Here is a 17,704-nt window from a genome sequence, read left to right on the forward strand (position 1 = left end):
AGATTTGTATCCCCTTAATTATTATGAAGAATGCCAGAAAAAATAGACGTTTGGATTTCAATTTATGTTATAATATACAAACACACCTTTATGGCATTCGTATAGTATGTAAGTTCTTTTCACTTAAACCTTGTTGTCTTCCAGATCTACCTACTCACTGATGGGACCTCAAAAAAGGTTGAAACTAGTCTGAGTAGTGACCTCTCCTCATAATGTAAGTTCTTTTCACTTAAACCTTGTTATCTTCCAGGTCTACTTACTCACTGATGAGACCTCAAAACACGCTGAAACCGTCTAGGTAGTGACCTCTCCTCATAATGTTATTACAGTATTACATCCCTTATGGGCTGTGTTTTTATATTATGAGAAAATATCAAAGATAATGAGGGATCTTACTCCACCTTTGCTTCGAGTTGCCTTGGTGCTGTACTACCAAGTGGTCATTTACACTTGGATTCGCCGATAGGTTTTCGGTATATATATGAAACTCATAGATTCGTAGTTCTCGATCTTAGAGTATTGCTTACTGGCAGATGAACAACAAGGGATTTGTATCCCCTTAATTATTATTGTGAACTCATTCGTTTGTCACCTCTGCCAGGTCTACCTCTGAGTTGTCCCGTTTCTTCAAAAAGACTCCTCATTCGTCGCAGAGCAAATGGACATAGTGACCTCGTCGACATTTATTTAGGCGACGAAGTTCGTAGAGTGCAAAAACAGAATCGCAACTATTTAGGTAGTACAGCTTCACGAGAAAAGCACGTAGGACAAAGTTACTTCCATCACTGTGGACAGAATTAACACCCAACGGGAAAAAAGATACTTTAGTCCAACTACATAAAAAGAAATTCCAGAAAAACGTCTTGAATGATTTCATAGAATGCGTTGAGAATTGAACCTACAGTGGTTTTCCTAAGGCGGAGCATTATAAACACAATAAAACTGCTACAAAATTACATGGGCACTTCCAGCTATGAATTATGGTTATAATAACTACTACGGGAATTAAAAGCATTGCAAATATAAATAATGGAACTGCACTGCTGTCTTTTTTTTTCTGCATTGCAGTGATTTAAACCTAATACCTTAAGATTATCTTTAGTACCATTCATGCCATCATCAGCCAGTTTGTGTGCAGGGAAATGAGTTGAAACTTACAACCATACCTTGTAATTTCTTTCACTTCATGCTGTCATCAAACCTATCTCGAATGCTTGATGTTAGTTTTATAGTATTACAGCACAGTCTCATTCACATTATGAAATCTTGTAAATACCACAAATTAACAGGGCTGGCTTGAAATATTATCGTATGATACAATTTTGAAATATTGGTTATAACTATTTGTTGATGATGTGAACTATATAACTGAAACGAAAATCTTACCCTTAACGTAATAAACTGCAAACACAGCAATTTTGCTTTGTTGATTAGGTGAAAATTTAAAACATTTTTGATGTTTTCATTTTTGAACCGGTTGCTGAGATACCGGTCGTGACACCTGACGCTCAACTCCAGGATCAACCACGCAAGGATGACCCATGTGAGCCCTTCTGCTGGATGTCTCTTCGTGATTCATCCAGTCCTGGTATACTCTTGATATTGTCGTATGCGAGCAACCAACAAGTGCCGCTCTTGACAAAATACTGAATCTACTCTCCAGGCCACAACTGTCTGCTTGTTTACCTATCCAACAAATTGGATTACCTCGCCATGTTTCCCCATTACTGTCAGACGTTTAACGATTACGTACAGAGAAGAGAAGTGCCGATTTATAGAAGCCGAAACTGAAGTGGATATCATGTGGTACTTCGCTATCGCGACGAATATGTAAATCGGGGTGGGTGTTCCTAATGCGAAGCTGACTCAGTGTACTACATTTCAGAACTTTCTGCTTTTCATTTTCATATATTTTTGTTTCATTATATTTTTAATTTTAATTATAAATATAATTTTAATTTTAATTCATCATAATGATTACTTATGAACGGCTTAGCATTGGCATTACAGTCTTGATAGAAATGCTAGATACAGCTTACCTAACTAAGCCGATGCTTTGTTTTGGTTTTTAAACAAATATCAGCTACAAAGATAGCAGTATCTTCTTCCTTTCCCTAACGTTTCAGGAGTTTTTTTTTTGTTTTTGTTTTTCTGCAATCAGTTATTGTCGCTTGTATCACACAATGGGAACAGCCAGATAAATTTATCATATGTTATCTGAAGGGAATATTGCATTTCTCATGTGAGGTTCAGGGTGTACACACAGCGTCTGCGGTTTTTTTAAGGTAAGCAGTTAGTTTGATCTCTATTACTTTAACATTGATATTATTACAATCCGAATATTTTTGTTTAATACTTGTTCCTGTTTATGTTTTTTGTGTAGATTTAAGAATAAATTAATTCTTTGTCAGGTTTAAAATGTATCTGTTGTCATGGACATACAGGTCTCTGGACATCTTGGTCGACCTCTCTTCGACCGGTATGTTCAGTCCATTAAGAGGAATTTATTTTTAATATGTGCATGCAGATGCATAACGTATATTTGAAAATAGCCCCGATAACAAATTAAAACTTGCGAACAAAAATATATTATATAATATTGCAGAATACTGTGGCCTTTGCTAAGGATTTAATTTGGCCATCGAAAATATATCTGGAAATCAGTTGAAAATTATTTGTTTTTAGATCCCGTTTTTCACACTCGCACTTGTTTACGACGTTATTTCCTGGAAAACGGGAACTAAGCAGTTGGATTCGATAGTTTCGGATTTGCCTAGATTTTTTGCACTTTCGATTGAGTTGTGAATATTTGCTCGATGTTGGATGTTCAAGCATTACACGTAGTAAAACCGAATGGTTTCACATTTCAGTTTCACGTTTAATGTCTATTACACGCTTATTATGTACGTCGAAACGAACCTTGCCTAGTAATAAGTGCACAAATCCAAAACGAAAGACAGCAGATACCAGATGCCAACTACATTGTTTGTTGCAAAATGGCGTGTTATCTTTGGAATTTTAGGTTAGAAAAATTCCGAGATATACAACCAGGTACAATTCACTGATCTGTATATTTGATAGACGATATTTCTCGATGTCGGGTAAGTTAAGTTATCGAGCAGTTGATATCAATTATTTTTTTATAAGATAATGTATGATGAATCGAAATGAATTAACTATGGATATTTTATGTCTAGTTTTCCGTAGGTGCATCTCCCATATTCATGGGAATATAGAGCGGGCATCTTAGGATCTCGTGGATGGCGACGTATCTTCAATTTCCTATGTAAATCAAATGATGAAAATTTGTTTAATATTGTTGAAGTTAATAAATTAACAATCGCATGGAAATAAAATATAATTAAAGTTCCTTTATTATTCTCTGAACATTTTTCACTAAAACATGATTGGCATATCTCTTTATTAATTGTCTTGTTCATTGCCAGAGCAGAACGATAAAATAGCAGAATGCAGTGATATTTAGATTTTCAGCATGTATGATCTGACATATAGTTTCTTGAATATTATATTATTATATAGAATTTAGTAATCATCGTCATCAGCCATATTCAATTACCTAGATGAACGCCTTTTAAAGATGACTCCGAAACAGTCTCTGAGTCGCTTTCTTCCCTCTGTCTCTTCTGCAAATCCAATTATTTATTCAAACATCGGTGATATTTTTCTCTTCTTGTTCGTTCTTTCTACAATGGAATAAAATCCATTACTTCTTTTGCCCGTCTTTGATGTTGTCTTCGAATATGTACCCTTGCTGTTATATCAGAGTGTTTGGTTTGATTTCTTACCCACATATTCCTTTTTGAACTAGTCTTGTAATGCCAAAAATATTTCTTTTTTATGCTAACCTTTCTTAATAGTATTGAATTTTGAATATCCTTTGAATTTATGTCCATGCTTCACAGTCATATGTCAATATAGTTTGGGTACATTGGTTAAAATCTTTTCTCTTCATTCATAATAATAGTTAGCTTCTGATTATTGACTGTAATTTTCCAAATGCTTTTGGAAGTCTTTTAATTTTCTTCCATTCTCACAATGGTTCGACGTTTCACTGCAACACTTGGATTATTTTCTTAAATATTTTGTGAGAAGTTTAATTTTGTTGTAATAGTAACTCAAAGTTATCGCTATTCATGGCAAATTAATTTCCGTAGAAGGGAAACATTTCCCTTCGGTTTGTTCGGGGTGGCATTAATTTAATTTGTTAAATTTATTGGATATGCTATGTTATAATTCTATAGACTTTTTTAATTTGTGAAAATAGTATTTTCGAACCTCGTTAGCGTACAGAAAATCAATGACATGGTTCCCAAATACTACGCCATTTCGAGTCATAAACATCAATCTTTGATATAGGTTGTTTATACTTGGTACTTAGTGATACAAGAAAACCTTATTTATGCTGGGGTGTGCACAATATAGAGAATGTGAAAGAGCGAAATTTTCCATTATACGATGCCATTATTCTCAGTTCTCTCTGATTGAATTAAAATATTTAATTTTTCAAATTAAATATATTTGGTCGTTTGAAAGTTAAGTATAAAAAAACTTATTGTTTAATACTGACCATATACAAATATTTTAACATTCGTTGCGTACCGGTTTCGCTAGCAAACTGTCTAGCTTTTCAAGGCGTTGGCGGAAAAGTATAAAAAACACTAGTAAATGCAAATTGAAAGGAACATTAAAAACGTTGTAAACACTCTAGTAGCTAAGTTTGCACGTTCACGTGACAGACTGAGTTCACGTATTGTTCTTAATCATTATCACGCATGCGTGTTTGTTGTAAACGCATAATGTGATTGCTAGCTAGCTGTAGTTCAGATGGATTTAGAGAGCGAATGAGGTGTTTCCTCATCCGCTTACTGGTGAGGTTTCCGCCAGTTATTAACACTATTGTGGCTTCCTTGAATAAACGATGTCTGTAGTCGTAGTATAAATATGGCATGGATCTATTTTGCCACGCTATCGTGTGGTTAGATGTACAGAAATGATGTGGTAAGCCGGAAGAAATACTTCTGTTGTGGTTTACATCACCGACATGCTCTCTCTGTCTGATCTCTAAACTCCAAAGTTTGTCCCATGTAGGCGAGACCACCAGGAGCAAGGAATGTAATATACTCCTGGATATTTGCAGAATGGCACCTTATCTTTTGGTGATCCTAAAAAATATTTGATGCTGGTGGTTGGTTTGAAGATCACTCTGATGTTGTGCGCTTTTAGTATTCTGGATGTTTGATACGAAATTGACTTGATTAAGGGAATAATTACAGTAGAAATGTGCTGGGAGTTTGGTTCTTCTTGTCTGGGGTTGTTACCGTATATATATTTTTTGATGATGTTCGGAGAGTATCAATTTTGTGATAATGTTTTGGCTATTAGTGAGATTTCAGTCTGTGTATCCTCCTCTTCTGATATAAACTTACCTGCTCTATTTTTCAACACATTGATAATGCTTAGTTTGTCTGTCTTGTGATGGTTAGAAGAAGTATAAAGAAGGTATCTTCCAATGTTTGTCGGCTTTCTGTAAATAGATAAATTGACACTGTTTGATTGTATTTTTATCATGATGTCTAGAAAATGCAGGTTGGTGTTGTTTGCAACTTCCAGAGTGAATTGAGAAAGAAATTCTCTTAACAATCTCCCCACCATCTATATGGTAGAGATATGTTGACGATATTTTCATTATTTGGCAAGATAGCTTAGAAAACTTAAATCGTTTGTGAATAAAATCAAGTCCATACATAACAAGATAAACTTCACTCTCGAAGTTGAAAACAACCATCTGCATTTTCTAGACATTAGAGATAGAGTTATCTATGTCTAAATCTTTCAATAAAGAAAGACGTTGAAATAAATATAAGTTTTTCACAGCATAGCAGTGAGTTTAAGATTAAATAATTATTAAGAAATGCACACTTTAGAAATACTTTTAGCAGAATATTGTTTGATATACCTACTTTTCTTGTCCATATTATTCTTGATTTCAACAAGATTAATATTAAAATCACATGAAGTGGAAATTCAATAACTCTTACTCTTAGTGATAACTATTCGAAGCTTTTTAATATCCATTTATGGAATATGCTTTTATAGAAGCATACAAATATCTCTCCGAGAATGGGAAAAGTAGGTACTGCTAGAGTGTTCTATTGGTTCCGGTTGTTGTTTTGTTGTGGTTTTGAACTTATGTTGAATCGAAGTATCTCATTTTAAAGTGATTTGTTACGGAAATGGTTCATATTTCCTTAAAGTAAACGTAACGCATTGCAGAAACATACATTTTGGAACCAATATGTGTATAAGGAATGGATTAAATTCAAATAACAAAATAATATAATTCGTATCTTCTACTGAAGAACTAATTGGGTACATTCAAAATATGAAAGTCGAATTAAAAAGCCCAAAAATCAATCTACAGTGTACACTGGGTCATTTGTTATTTTGAAGAAAGTGTTTTTAAAGGAATCTATAAATTCATGGAACTGAGTACAGAAATATTCCTGCACAACGTAGTGTGTTTGTATATCAAAAATGCAGAAAAAAAAACAGTTTATGGATTTTTAGATATAAAAGGTTTTTACCGCAGCGACGTTTATTTTCAAATCTTTTGTCAAAGCGGAATATTTATCGATCGGGTTTAGTTTAGAAGTAATGGTCTTAATGTATTACTCCTAAAAGTATTTAAATTACACAAAGGATATTGTGAGAAACACTGACATTACACTCAGAATATTTTTTATTTGATGCTGTTTATAAGTGGGGCGTAAATCACCTCGCTTAAATACAAAAAAGAGCAAACAAAAGAAAACTTGAGAAGCGTGTTGTCTCCTCGGTTAAAATGTATAAGGTTTCTATATGTCATTGGAAGAACTTGCTGATGTGAAAAAAACCGAATTATTTGCATTTGATGAGGTGGGACTCTCTTTTGAAAAAAAAAGTAAGAACTAAAATAACTAGGTGATTGGTGACGTCTTCTATTGGTAGCAATCTCCACCTTGAGAGAAAATGTAGTTCAGGGTTTTATTTTTATTTATAGCGTATGATGATATAACGGCCGTGAAGCCCCTTCTACGGGAAAGTACGGCACCATCTCAACTCCCCCTAATTTCATACGGGCTCGGGACCAGAACAGCTGAAGAATCAGGCCAATGACTGTGTCTTATGTATTCCTGACTATAATCCATGTGTGTTCACAACGCCGGTTTGCCTGCTTGAGGGTGACAAAATCCCAGATAAACTGGGGAGAAAAACCCTGCTGTCCACGCATAAAAGTTGGCTCTGTCTGAGAAAGTTCTTTAAGCTCCTCACGTCGGCTAGGAGAATCGAACCCAAGACACTCCTTTCCCAGGCATATTTCTTGCGACACTCAGTCAACCGCGCGGACAGTACATATGAGTACATATGACAGGAAATATGATTCTGCAAGACTTAAGGTGACTATTGGTGTATCCGAAAACGCAGAGAATCATTTGTATAGGCTGGAATTGTGGGCATGTCCAAATTTGCCATTAGGTTTATCTTGGTAAAGGGAAAGCACTTTGTTGTGAAGAGATAAAATGCTTTTCAGTTTCTAGAATAATGGCGTGTTTAGAGACACATTATGGTAGAAGAAACTGATCAAGCTAGGAATCTTAGAGCTTTAGTAGTTATGAAATAGGAGTTCAGTAGTGGCCGTATAGCAAAGATTGCGAATGAAACTCAGATATCAATTGCAATGCAATGTTACTTTTAACATTCATTATAACTCAGATGATAATTGCAATGCTAAAACGATTATTGATACGGAAGTAGGAGGGTGGTCAGAAACGTTCTTGGCTCGACCATAGATGGCTCAGCTATCAGCAGGATGTTTTTTTTTTCTAAGTTGGGACATCTGTGTTAAGCCACCGTGTGAAATTTCAAGTCATTCTATCAAGTGGTTTGCTTTATACAGCTGTCGGAAGCAAAAGTGTTGTCTGTATCCCTTGAAATGGATAAAACTGATGTCGTGCGGTGATAAAATTCTTTGTAAAAGCAGGATTAACGCCAAATGAAATTCATTCGAAGTTCATAAACGTTTATGGGCACTCTTCTTCTTTTTCGACAATTAAGAAATCGCTGCCTAGTTTAAAAGTGGTCGTACCAGTCTTGAAGATGATCCACTTGAAGGACGTCCAAAAAGTGTAACAATACCCGAGATCACTGATCAAGTGCACGATATGGTATTGGATGACCGGCGAGTCAAAGTGCATGAAACTGCTGAGATTATAGTCACCTCAAAAGGACGTGTAGGATATATTTTCATAAAGAATTGCAAATAAAAAAGCTTTGCGAAAGAATGGTGCCGCGCTTCCTCACTGCAAGTCAAAAAGGCACTCGCATGAAAATCACTGAACAGTGCTTGGAGCGTTTTAACAAGAATAAAACTGATTTTGTGCGTCGATGTATTACTATGGATGGGACATGAGACTTGGATTCACCATTACACACCGCAATCCAGATTGTAGTCAAACCAATGGACAGAAGCCGGTTGTTCAGCACCAAAGAAGACAAAGTCGGTTCCATCAACAGGAAAGATCATGATATCCTTGTTTTGGGATTCTAAAGACATTTTGTTTATTAATTATCTTGAAAAGGATAAAACTATAACCTGGAAATATTATATAATTCTGATCTTTTAACTAGACTAGAGGAAAAATTCCTGAGAAAAGACCCCGTTTGCAGAACAAAAATCATCTTTCATCAGGACAATGCACCTGCCCACAAAGGTGTTTTGGCAATGGGAAAATTAAATGGTATTTGCACTACGAATTGTTGGAACATCCACCCTATTCCCCAGATTTGGTTCCCGGTGACTTCTATCTCTTCCCAAAGCTAAATCGTTTCCTCGCGGGTCAGCTTTTTTCTTCGAATCAAGAGGTGATTGCAGCTGTAGAGGGGCATTTTGCGGATGTGACTGAGAACCACTACAGGGACAGGATAATGGCGGGCGAGCATTGCTAAAATAAATATATTCGTCTTAAGGGAGATTATGTTGACAAATAAAAATAATTTAGAAATTATAAATTCGTTTTTTTATTGTTAGGTCGAGAACCTTTCAGACCACCCTAGTAAAAGAGGGCCTTTATATGCATAATCTGGTTACTATATGAAGATCTAGTTTCCGAGGTGATCCAAGTACAGTGGGGAAGGTGCAAAGAAGAGCATTAAATATGATATCTCAATATGAAGAGAGATTGGTAATTTGTGGGGCATTAATGGAAAGTGGAAATGAATGCATTCAAGAAAGGTATGAGAGGTGTGACTGAGAGACTAGGGCGTGTTGTCGCATATAGCTTTTGGAGGTGGGGGAGCAGGTAGCATGGATGAATTCGAAAAAAGCTATGAGTGATGATGTGAAAGAACAGTACCTTCCTTGATGAGTCCCTCATTTCCTGGAAAGCTTTACTAATTATTATAAAATATATACATCACGAACTGTTATTTGACACTAAGCCAGAAGAGAGTGTAAGAACATTATGTTTTTTAAGTACGTAATGTTTTTTGAAGAGTAGAATGTTAGCCTCTGAGTATAGAAAGCGAGTGGGAGAGGAGGGACTTCTATTTCAGCTTCACATGAAAGTAAAAGATCTGGAGTTACACGAAAAACGTTTGCCATGTCATTGCAAGGAATGTTGCTTTAAAATTCTTAGCTTTAGTGGTCGTAATGCTTTCTGAAAGTTAATCAGATATAGGAATAAGATAACGTAAATTTAAAATTAAGAACATTCACTTCTTAATAATTCATTCTATTTTTCCGTTCAGTTACCATGGATACAGTGAAAGGAAGACTTCTGTCCTTGTTGAAAGATCCCCTCTATTCTGATGTAACATTCATAGTTGGTGAAGGGGACCGCAAAGCAATAGCAGAAGTCCATAAGTTGCTGCTTGCCATTGCCAGTCCAGTGTTTGCTGCCATGTTTTATGGGCCTCTAAAAGAAGAGGGAGAGATACCGATTACTGACGTAACTCCTGAGGCTTTCCAGATTATGCTGACGTGAGTCGTTTTATGCTTTTTTTTTGCGAATAATAATATTGATGTGTCTGCCTCGAAACCTTTTTCGAACTGAAAGACAAAATGTGTATTACATTTTAGAGTTAGTGGACGAAATGTATACACATACCTCTTTTTAAGTTTCTATGGACATCCCGATCAATTAAACTTAGAGTTCGACTAGATACCCTTGTGTCATCAGATTGATGAAACAAGGGTATCTAGTTTCATCAGAAGAAATGTTTTATCAGATTGGTGACTAAATTATAGGTAATAATTCACAATTTCTTACAATAATCTGAATTTATAAATAACCTTAGACTAATTTAGGAATTAAAAGTCTCAATTAAAAAAAAATAATATGTTATCCGGATTAAATTTTTCCATATTTTTGATAAGGATATACAGTCATTTCGATTGAAGTTAGAGCGTTGAAGTAAGGCTTCAGCACTCTCTTTGAAAAGGCGTTCAAATTTATAGTGACATGTGTTTAGAAGGCGAGTCTTGGACTTGAGGATGTTGTGGCTTGTCTCTATCTCGTGTTGAGCCAATACAGGCTTATCGGACTTGTTGTACAGAATGTATGATTGATGTTCTTGAATTCTTTTATCTATAGAGCATCCTGTTTGAACAAAGCAAGACAGATTGCAGTTAAAAGAGAATAAAAGTTGAGTAGGTATATAAACAAATCCTAAAACTTACTACAACTCAACATTACATAGTTCAAGATCGGTACTATCAACATAAGAAGCCTAAATGGCAAAGAAATGGAGATACCTGAGGAATTGAATAAGAACCCGATCGACATAATAGGGGTGACTGAAACAAAAAAGACGATAACTGGTGAGAACTTTCTGAGCAATAAATAGAAAATATTATATTCAGGGAATGACAATCAAGAAAAAGAAGGAGCAGCCATAGTATTCAACACTAAATACGAGGCTAATCTTCTTGAATGGCAGTCAGTCTCAAGTAGAGTGATGTGGGCAAAATATGAGAATATGGAACTGGAGACATTTGAGCATATGGTCCTAAGAAGGTTCTACTATGGTAGAAGTGGAGGAGTGTTTTTAGGTTTTAGAGAAAGCAACTGACACAGTGAAAAAGAAATCGTTAGTCCTTGTTGGGGATCTAAATACCAGAGTAGGAAATGATTGTCAGACATACAAAAATATTTTGGGAAAATTTGTAGAAAAGAGCTTTGCTCTTTTCTACAAATTCCTGTAGGATTTCTGCTCAGGACATGGACTGGTTATTACTAATGCAATGTTCCAACATAAAACAGCGCACAAATTCACATGGAGAGAAGAGACAAGGAATAAGAAAAGTCTCATTGACTATGTTATTGTTGACAGTGATGTTTTCTCCCTGGTGCATGACGCCAGAGTATACAGAGGATTTGAATTTGGAAGTGATCACCATTTAGCCTTGAGCAGGATTAAGTTGTATTTCATATTGAAATACAACTATGTAAGAATGTTTTGAAGAGAATAAAAGTTGAGCAGTTCTCAAATGTGAACTGTAGACTTAAGTTACCAAAGATTATTGAAGACAAGATGAAAGAGTTTGAGAACAGGAATCAAAACCTTAGAGATTTTGTGGCAAATCTTTAAGAAAACTTAAAGATTAGTGACAAATCTTTATCTGATTGATTCAATCAGAGAGGCATCTGGTGAGGTTGTCTGCAAGGATAGAAAAATCAGAACTCCATGGCGGACACGGCATATTAAAGAAGCAGTGAAGGAAAAGAAGACAGCATGTCAAAGGTTCCTGGCAAATAAGTCAAACTGTACTCTTAGAGAATTCAGAAACAAATAAAGAATGCTAAACACTGTGTAAAACTGGATAAAGAAAAGTCAGGGAAGGACTTTGGTAAAAACATAGAAAATAAATATCAATAAGGTGGTAAGATATTCTGAAGGTTGTTGAAGAAGCTCAGAAATGGAGGAGAAAGGGTGTTGTAAAAGGAATTAGAGATGATAAAGGTGAAGATGACATGAAATCAGGAAAAAATTTATCCTTTAAAAATGGAGTAATTAATTCGAAAAACTGCTAAATGAAACAAGCAGTGATGACAGCACAGTAGCAAAAAACACTGACCAGGCATGCAGTCAGGAATACATATCCATACTTCAAGTAGAAAAAGCCATCAAAGGCTTGAAATGTGGAAAGGCAGCAGGAGTGGATGATATTCGACCAGAAATGCTGAAGTATGGAGGTATACGTCTTACAGTGGCTGCACTGCATAGTGCAGAAGGCCTAGACAGAGGGACGAATTCCAAATGATTGGAGTAGGCTCTCATAGTACCCATATATAAAAAGGGAAATAAAACTGAATGTGAGAATTACAGAGGTATTTCCCTACTGAGTGTTCCTAGTAAGATGCATGCACGTATACTTGAGAAACGGTTGAGAAGGATTGTGGAAGAGAAGCTTTGTGAAGAACTAGTTGGATTCAGGCTAAATAGAGGCCTGTCAGGATCGGATTTTCACTTTACGAGAGTTAGTTGAGAAATCATTGGGAATATAACAAAGATCTGCATTTAAGTTTTGTAGATATCGAAAAGGCATGTGAATAACAAGGTGCGAAGAGAGAAGCTATTCCAAATGCTACGGTCATATGGTGTTAATGGAGCATTATATCAAGCAATATTCAGTCTTTATTTGAGTTGTAAGTCAGCAGTTAGAATGGAAGGAAGTACAAGAAGATAGTTTAATATTAAATCTGGTGTCAGAAGGATGTATATTATCCCCTCTGTTATTTGTTATCTATATGGATCACATTATGAAGGAAAGTGGTATTAAACATGATATCAAAATTGGATATGTTAATCTCACCTCTTTGCCCGCTACAAGTCTGCAAGATTCCCTGACTAAATTGAATAACGGTTCTAATAGACATTGCATGAAGACCAGTATTAAAAAGACAAGTCGAAGACAATGAAAATAGGCAGAAACATTGAATATATCAACTGCATTGTGAATGGCGAACTTATAGAACAAGTAAAACATTTCAGATACTTAGGCACGACTTATAATGAACATGGTAAATTAAATATGGAAATAGACAACAGAATAAATAAAGCTGGTATGGTAGGAAGTCAACTGAATAATTTTATATTATTCAGAGAGAAATTAGTCAAAATACTAAAGTAGCTGTATACAGTAAAGTGTTCAAACGAGTTTTAACTTATGGATCTGAGAGCTGGGTCAGAAGTAAAACACTTGACCAAAGACTAGAGACCAGAGATATGAGAGTCCTGAGAAAGATTATAGGCGTGAACAGATGGCATAAATGGCAATATCATATTAAAAATGAGGATATAAGGAAAGAACTTGATATTGTCAGCATCCAGGAATGTATTAGTAGAGCTAATCTCAGGTGGTATGGTCACTTAAACAGAATGGGAGAGGAAAGATTAGCAAAACAAGCGTTCTCTGCCAAGTTGGCAGGAAAACGATCCAGAGGAAGACCAATATATAAGTGGATTGATATAATTAAAAGTGCCTTAGAAGGCAGAAATATAAGATCTGATAATGTTAGAATCTTGGCAGGTAACAGACTTATTTGAGGGAAAATTGTAGATAGGAAGATAGTATTGATGTAAATTTTTCATGTTGCATTATCTTATCCTGTACACCCCTTGAGGGTATATCAGGAATTTGATGATGATGATGATGATCGTTCAAAAGTAGAACGAGCCGCGTGTTGCTAAACATCAAAGAGGAAACGTTTTCCCAGAATGGTAACTCAATTATAAGTATTAATTCACAATATCATATAATCTTAATTTATAAATGACATTAGACTAATGTAGGAATTAAAAGTACCGAGTTAAACGTTTCCATATTTTTGATAAGGATATATACAGTAATTTCGAATCATGTTAAGGAGTTGAAGTAAGGCCTCAGCACTCTCTCTTTGAATAGGCGTTCAAATTTATAGCGACATCTGTGTAGAAGGCGAGTCTTGGACCAGAGGATGTTGTGGCTTGTCTCTATTTCGTGCTGATCCAATCCAGACTTATCGGATTTGTTGTACAGAATGTATTATTTATTAATAATAATTTAGTTAATTTAGTTAAGTAAATAATTTAAATAATTTAGTTACCACTCTGGGGAAATTTTTCTTCTCTTTAATGCTTAGCAATGTAACATCACGCGGCCTGTTCTTCTTCTCAGTGATCAATTGTTGGGATTCCTCATTGGTAAAAATTGTTCCTATGTAGCCACTGAAGATAGTCTGTTAGTTTCAGACTGAAATATTTGGCAAATATTAAGATATTGTTGTGTTAATGTGTCCATAATTCCTAAATATGAGAAATCTTCTCTAGCATACCACAAATTGATACTGACTGTGATATGGTATGGTGTGAAATACCCTTACTGCCTCGTTGTCTCGTAATTCAAATTTTTGTTGAAAGAAACTGCCGAAACCTTACTCTACTGGACGAATCTTAATTGGGGAGATTGTCTTACACTACGTAAGATATGTGTTACTCCTATTGTAATCAAACATCATTTACAATTACTAAATATATGAAGAGCCAAAGGCTTGAATTCGGCGACGTAAAATTATTTAAATGAATGGATATTACATCCCATATTGTTTCATGTCGAATACAGAAACTACATAAAGTTATACAAGAAGGTGTCCTAATAAATAAATTATATGAAGAGCCAAAGGCTTTAAGTAAATAATTCATTTAAAGTCGTTTAAATAATTTTACGTCGCCGAATTGAAGCCTCTGGTTCTTCATATATTTAGTAATTTATTAGGACACCATCTTCGCAATTCTTATAGTAGGGTATGCAAGTTCTGTTCACTAGAAACTTGGTATTATCTAGGTCTGCCTACTCACTGATGAGACATCAATAAAGGAAGAAATCGGTCTGGGTAGTGACCTTCTCTCATAGGGTAGAACAGTAATACAGCTCCTAGGAGCTGGGATTCACATTATGGATAAATACCAAGAACAGTGAACGGAGCTTGCTCCACCCTTACTATGAGTTGTCCAGTGTTGCACTATCAGGTGGACTATGAGTTGCCCTGGTGTTGCACTATCCAGGTATTTGCTTACGCTTGTACTCGCGAACTTTATATAGTTTCTTATTCGGTATGAAACAATATGGGATGTAATATCCTTTAATTTAAATCATTTACAATTTTTGAATCATAATGCAATGGGTCCTGTGTTTTCCATTTGCGTTGTTCTTTGTGTAACATTATCGACTTTAATATTTTAAATAATCCAATGTTCACGTTCTTCTAGATATATAAGCTGCTTGTATAATTTTCAGAATTTAATATTTTCGCTATTAAATATATAATTTGCCCTTTTCTATATATCGTCCTGTTATGTTCTTAAACATTATGGCATACGTGTCACTGAAATACCAATGATAACTGTGAACATGCTCCAAACAAACAATCAAATTACTTTAATTAAGTGAACAATTATGTTAATTTGTCGTCCAGTTTTCGACATAAGTTTTAGATGTTAAGGTGGAGATTATTATGGAATCAGATGTCTTAGTAATTACGTCCAGGAAGGGAAGAGATCCATTTTCTTCAACTTGCATTGTTAATTTGAGGTCTTGGTGGAAATTGTCATTGATAATGCCAAAGTTACCTTTTGACAGTTTTACTTTGTGATTAGGTTGATATTAAGACAATATAAATATGACATAAAAAGAATTTTACGAATGTTTACACAACACATTATTAAACCATTATTAAGGTTTGAGATAAATAATTTTGTCCTTCACGGTAGTTAAGAAAAAACAGTAGTCTCAGAATTGTCCATATTCCGGAAAGCCGGTCTAACCCGATTTCAATATAGGGTTCTAGGTGGTATCGACCCATTGATGATATTCGAACGTAGATATTTCCAACTAAAGGCGCTATCCATTGAATCTGAACTTAGAAACTCTTGGAAAAACATTGGCTAAGAAATATGAATGCTGTTTTCAGTCATCGTGTAATAATTAAACATTGAATTTCATTACTACATTACTGTACATTTTGCATTTGCATTCTGATTTCTAATTCACCAATATTAATTATTTTCAGGTATCTGTACACAGATGAAATTTCAATTCCGTCAATAGACACAGCGATAGAAGTTTACTTTGTGGCAGAAAAATACCAAATTCCATTTCTTAAGAAGAAAAGCGAAGAATTTCTATTGGAACATATGACAGCCGAGTCGGACCGTGTATGTAAAGTTTACGAATTTGCCAAGCTGATGAGTCTCTCTAATGTGATGTATAAATGTCTAGACATCATTGACAGACATACGAAAACCATTCTTAAATCATCGGATTTTTTGGAATGTGAGAAAGACACCGTAGAAAATATATTGTTTAGGCAAACACTGACGATTCAATCTGAATATGATCTGTTTGAGAGCGTTCGTAATTGGGGTGTACATTATCTCGGTAAAACACAAGAACATGAAAAAGAAAGTTTAAGAAGCGTGCTGGATCCTCTTTTGAAATGGATATCGTTTTCTCTTATGTCGTCGAAAGAACTCGTTGATGTAACCGAAACAGGATTGTTCACATTTGACGAGATTGAACCCCATTTATGCAGAAGTTTCAAGAGTAACACAACTGTAAAATGTTCTCAGATCATTGACTGGAACTTGAAGAGATCATATTCTGCATATCTGTATAGTCGTGTTACAATATTTGATTTAAATACAAATTCTTCAAAATCTGATGTTCAGGAAGACACAAATTCTCCTTTATCAACTGATAACAAGATCTCTTTCATGTTAGAGATTCTAAGAAATCCAATACTGCTAGTGGAGCCGTTTATAAATGTTGAGGTTGAAGATGATGGTGAAATTTATTTCAATGAGAAATGTTGTATAAAATCACTCTCTTCTAATCAGGCCAAGGAAACTATGTATGAAAATGTTCTATGTAAAAATAATCCTACGGCAGTGTACGTTATGCCAGGTGAAAAATTTCAAATGGTTGCGATATTTAAAGAGAGGTTTAAGAAATGTATAGATGGATCCATTCCTGAAAAGAAACTTTATTATGATCAGTTTAGGGTACAACCAGAAAGTAAGTGGAGAATGACATCTCTTAAATTTGACCTATATGTCAAATAATGAAAGCTTTTGTCTCCTCTTATTAAACGCAATTTAGCATTGTCAAGAAATGTAAAATATTTTGCAATTCTGAGACATTTTTATCTTTAAAATAAAATTTTTCATTTGCTTTTTATATTGTTGATCTCAAAAGTCACCTATAAAAATGAAATCAGTTATTTGATTTAGAGAAGTTGCAGCTTAAACAACTTTTTATGTCATATTTATATTGTCTTAATATCAACCTAATCACTAAGTAAAACTGTCAAAAGGTAACGTTGGCATTATCAATGACATTTTCCACCAAGACATCAAATTATCAATGCAGGCTGAAGAAAATTGATCTCTTCCTTTCCTGGACGTAAGACTTACTAAGACATCTGATGCCATATAAAAATATGAATATATATATATATATATATATGTTAAGAATACCAAGCAATTTTTAAAACCTGGTTTTACTCCATTTCCCAAGTAAGCAAACAGACAAATAAGTCAAGTTTGCGCCTGCAAGTGATGCAAGTCTAGCTGATCCTACAGGTAGTGCGAGGCCAGGGCAACTCGT

At 34.9% G+C, this 17,704-nt stretch overlaps 1 protein-coding gene across 1 annotated transcript; it reads left to right on the forward strand.

Annotated features, from left to right (window-relative positions):
- The first annotated feature begins 2,205 nt into the window (after window positions 1-2,205).
- On the forward strand, window positions 2,206-17,277 carry LOC150106063 (BTB/POZ domain-containing protein 6-like). The gene is made up of 3 exons (XM_090393813.1): window positions 2,206-2,285; window positions 9,808-10,039; window positions 16,110-17,277. Exons 2-3 carry the CDS (start codon window positions 9,813-9,815, stop codon window positions 17,158-17,160), a joined length of 1,278 nt encoding a protein of 425 aa, XP_090249939.1. The 5' UTR covers window positions 2,206-2,285; window positions 9,808-9,812; the 3' UTR covers window positions 17,161-17,277.
- Window positions 17,278-17,704: the final 427 nt, after the last annotated feature.

The sequence above is a fragment of the Typopeltis vanoorti genome, chromosome 6 (genome assembly GCF_054136105.1).
Source record: "Typopeltis vanoorti isolate ZY-2024b chromosome 6, IOZ_Tvanoo_1.0, whole genome shotgun sequence".
In the NCBI taxonomy this organism is placed as follows: domain Eukaryota; kingdom Metazoa; phylum Arthropoda; class Arachnida; order Uropygi; family Thelyphonidae; genus Typopeltis; species Typopeltis vanoorti.

Coding starts and splice junctions, on each gene's coding strand:
- LOC150106063 (XM_090393813.1), top strand. CDS start 9,813: ATGGATACAGTGAAAGGAAGACTTCTGTCCTTGTTGAAAGATCCCCTC. Junction 10,040..16,109: donor GCTTTCCAGATTATGCTGAC/GTGAGTCGTTTT, acceptor AATTATTTTCAG/GTATCTGTACACAGATGAAA.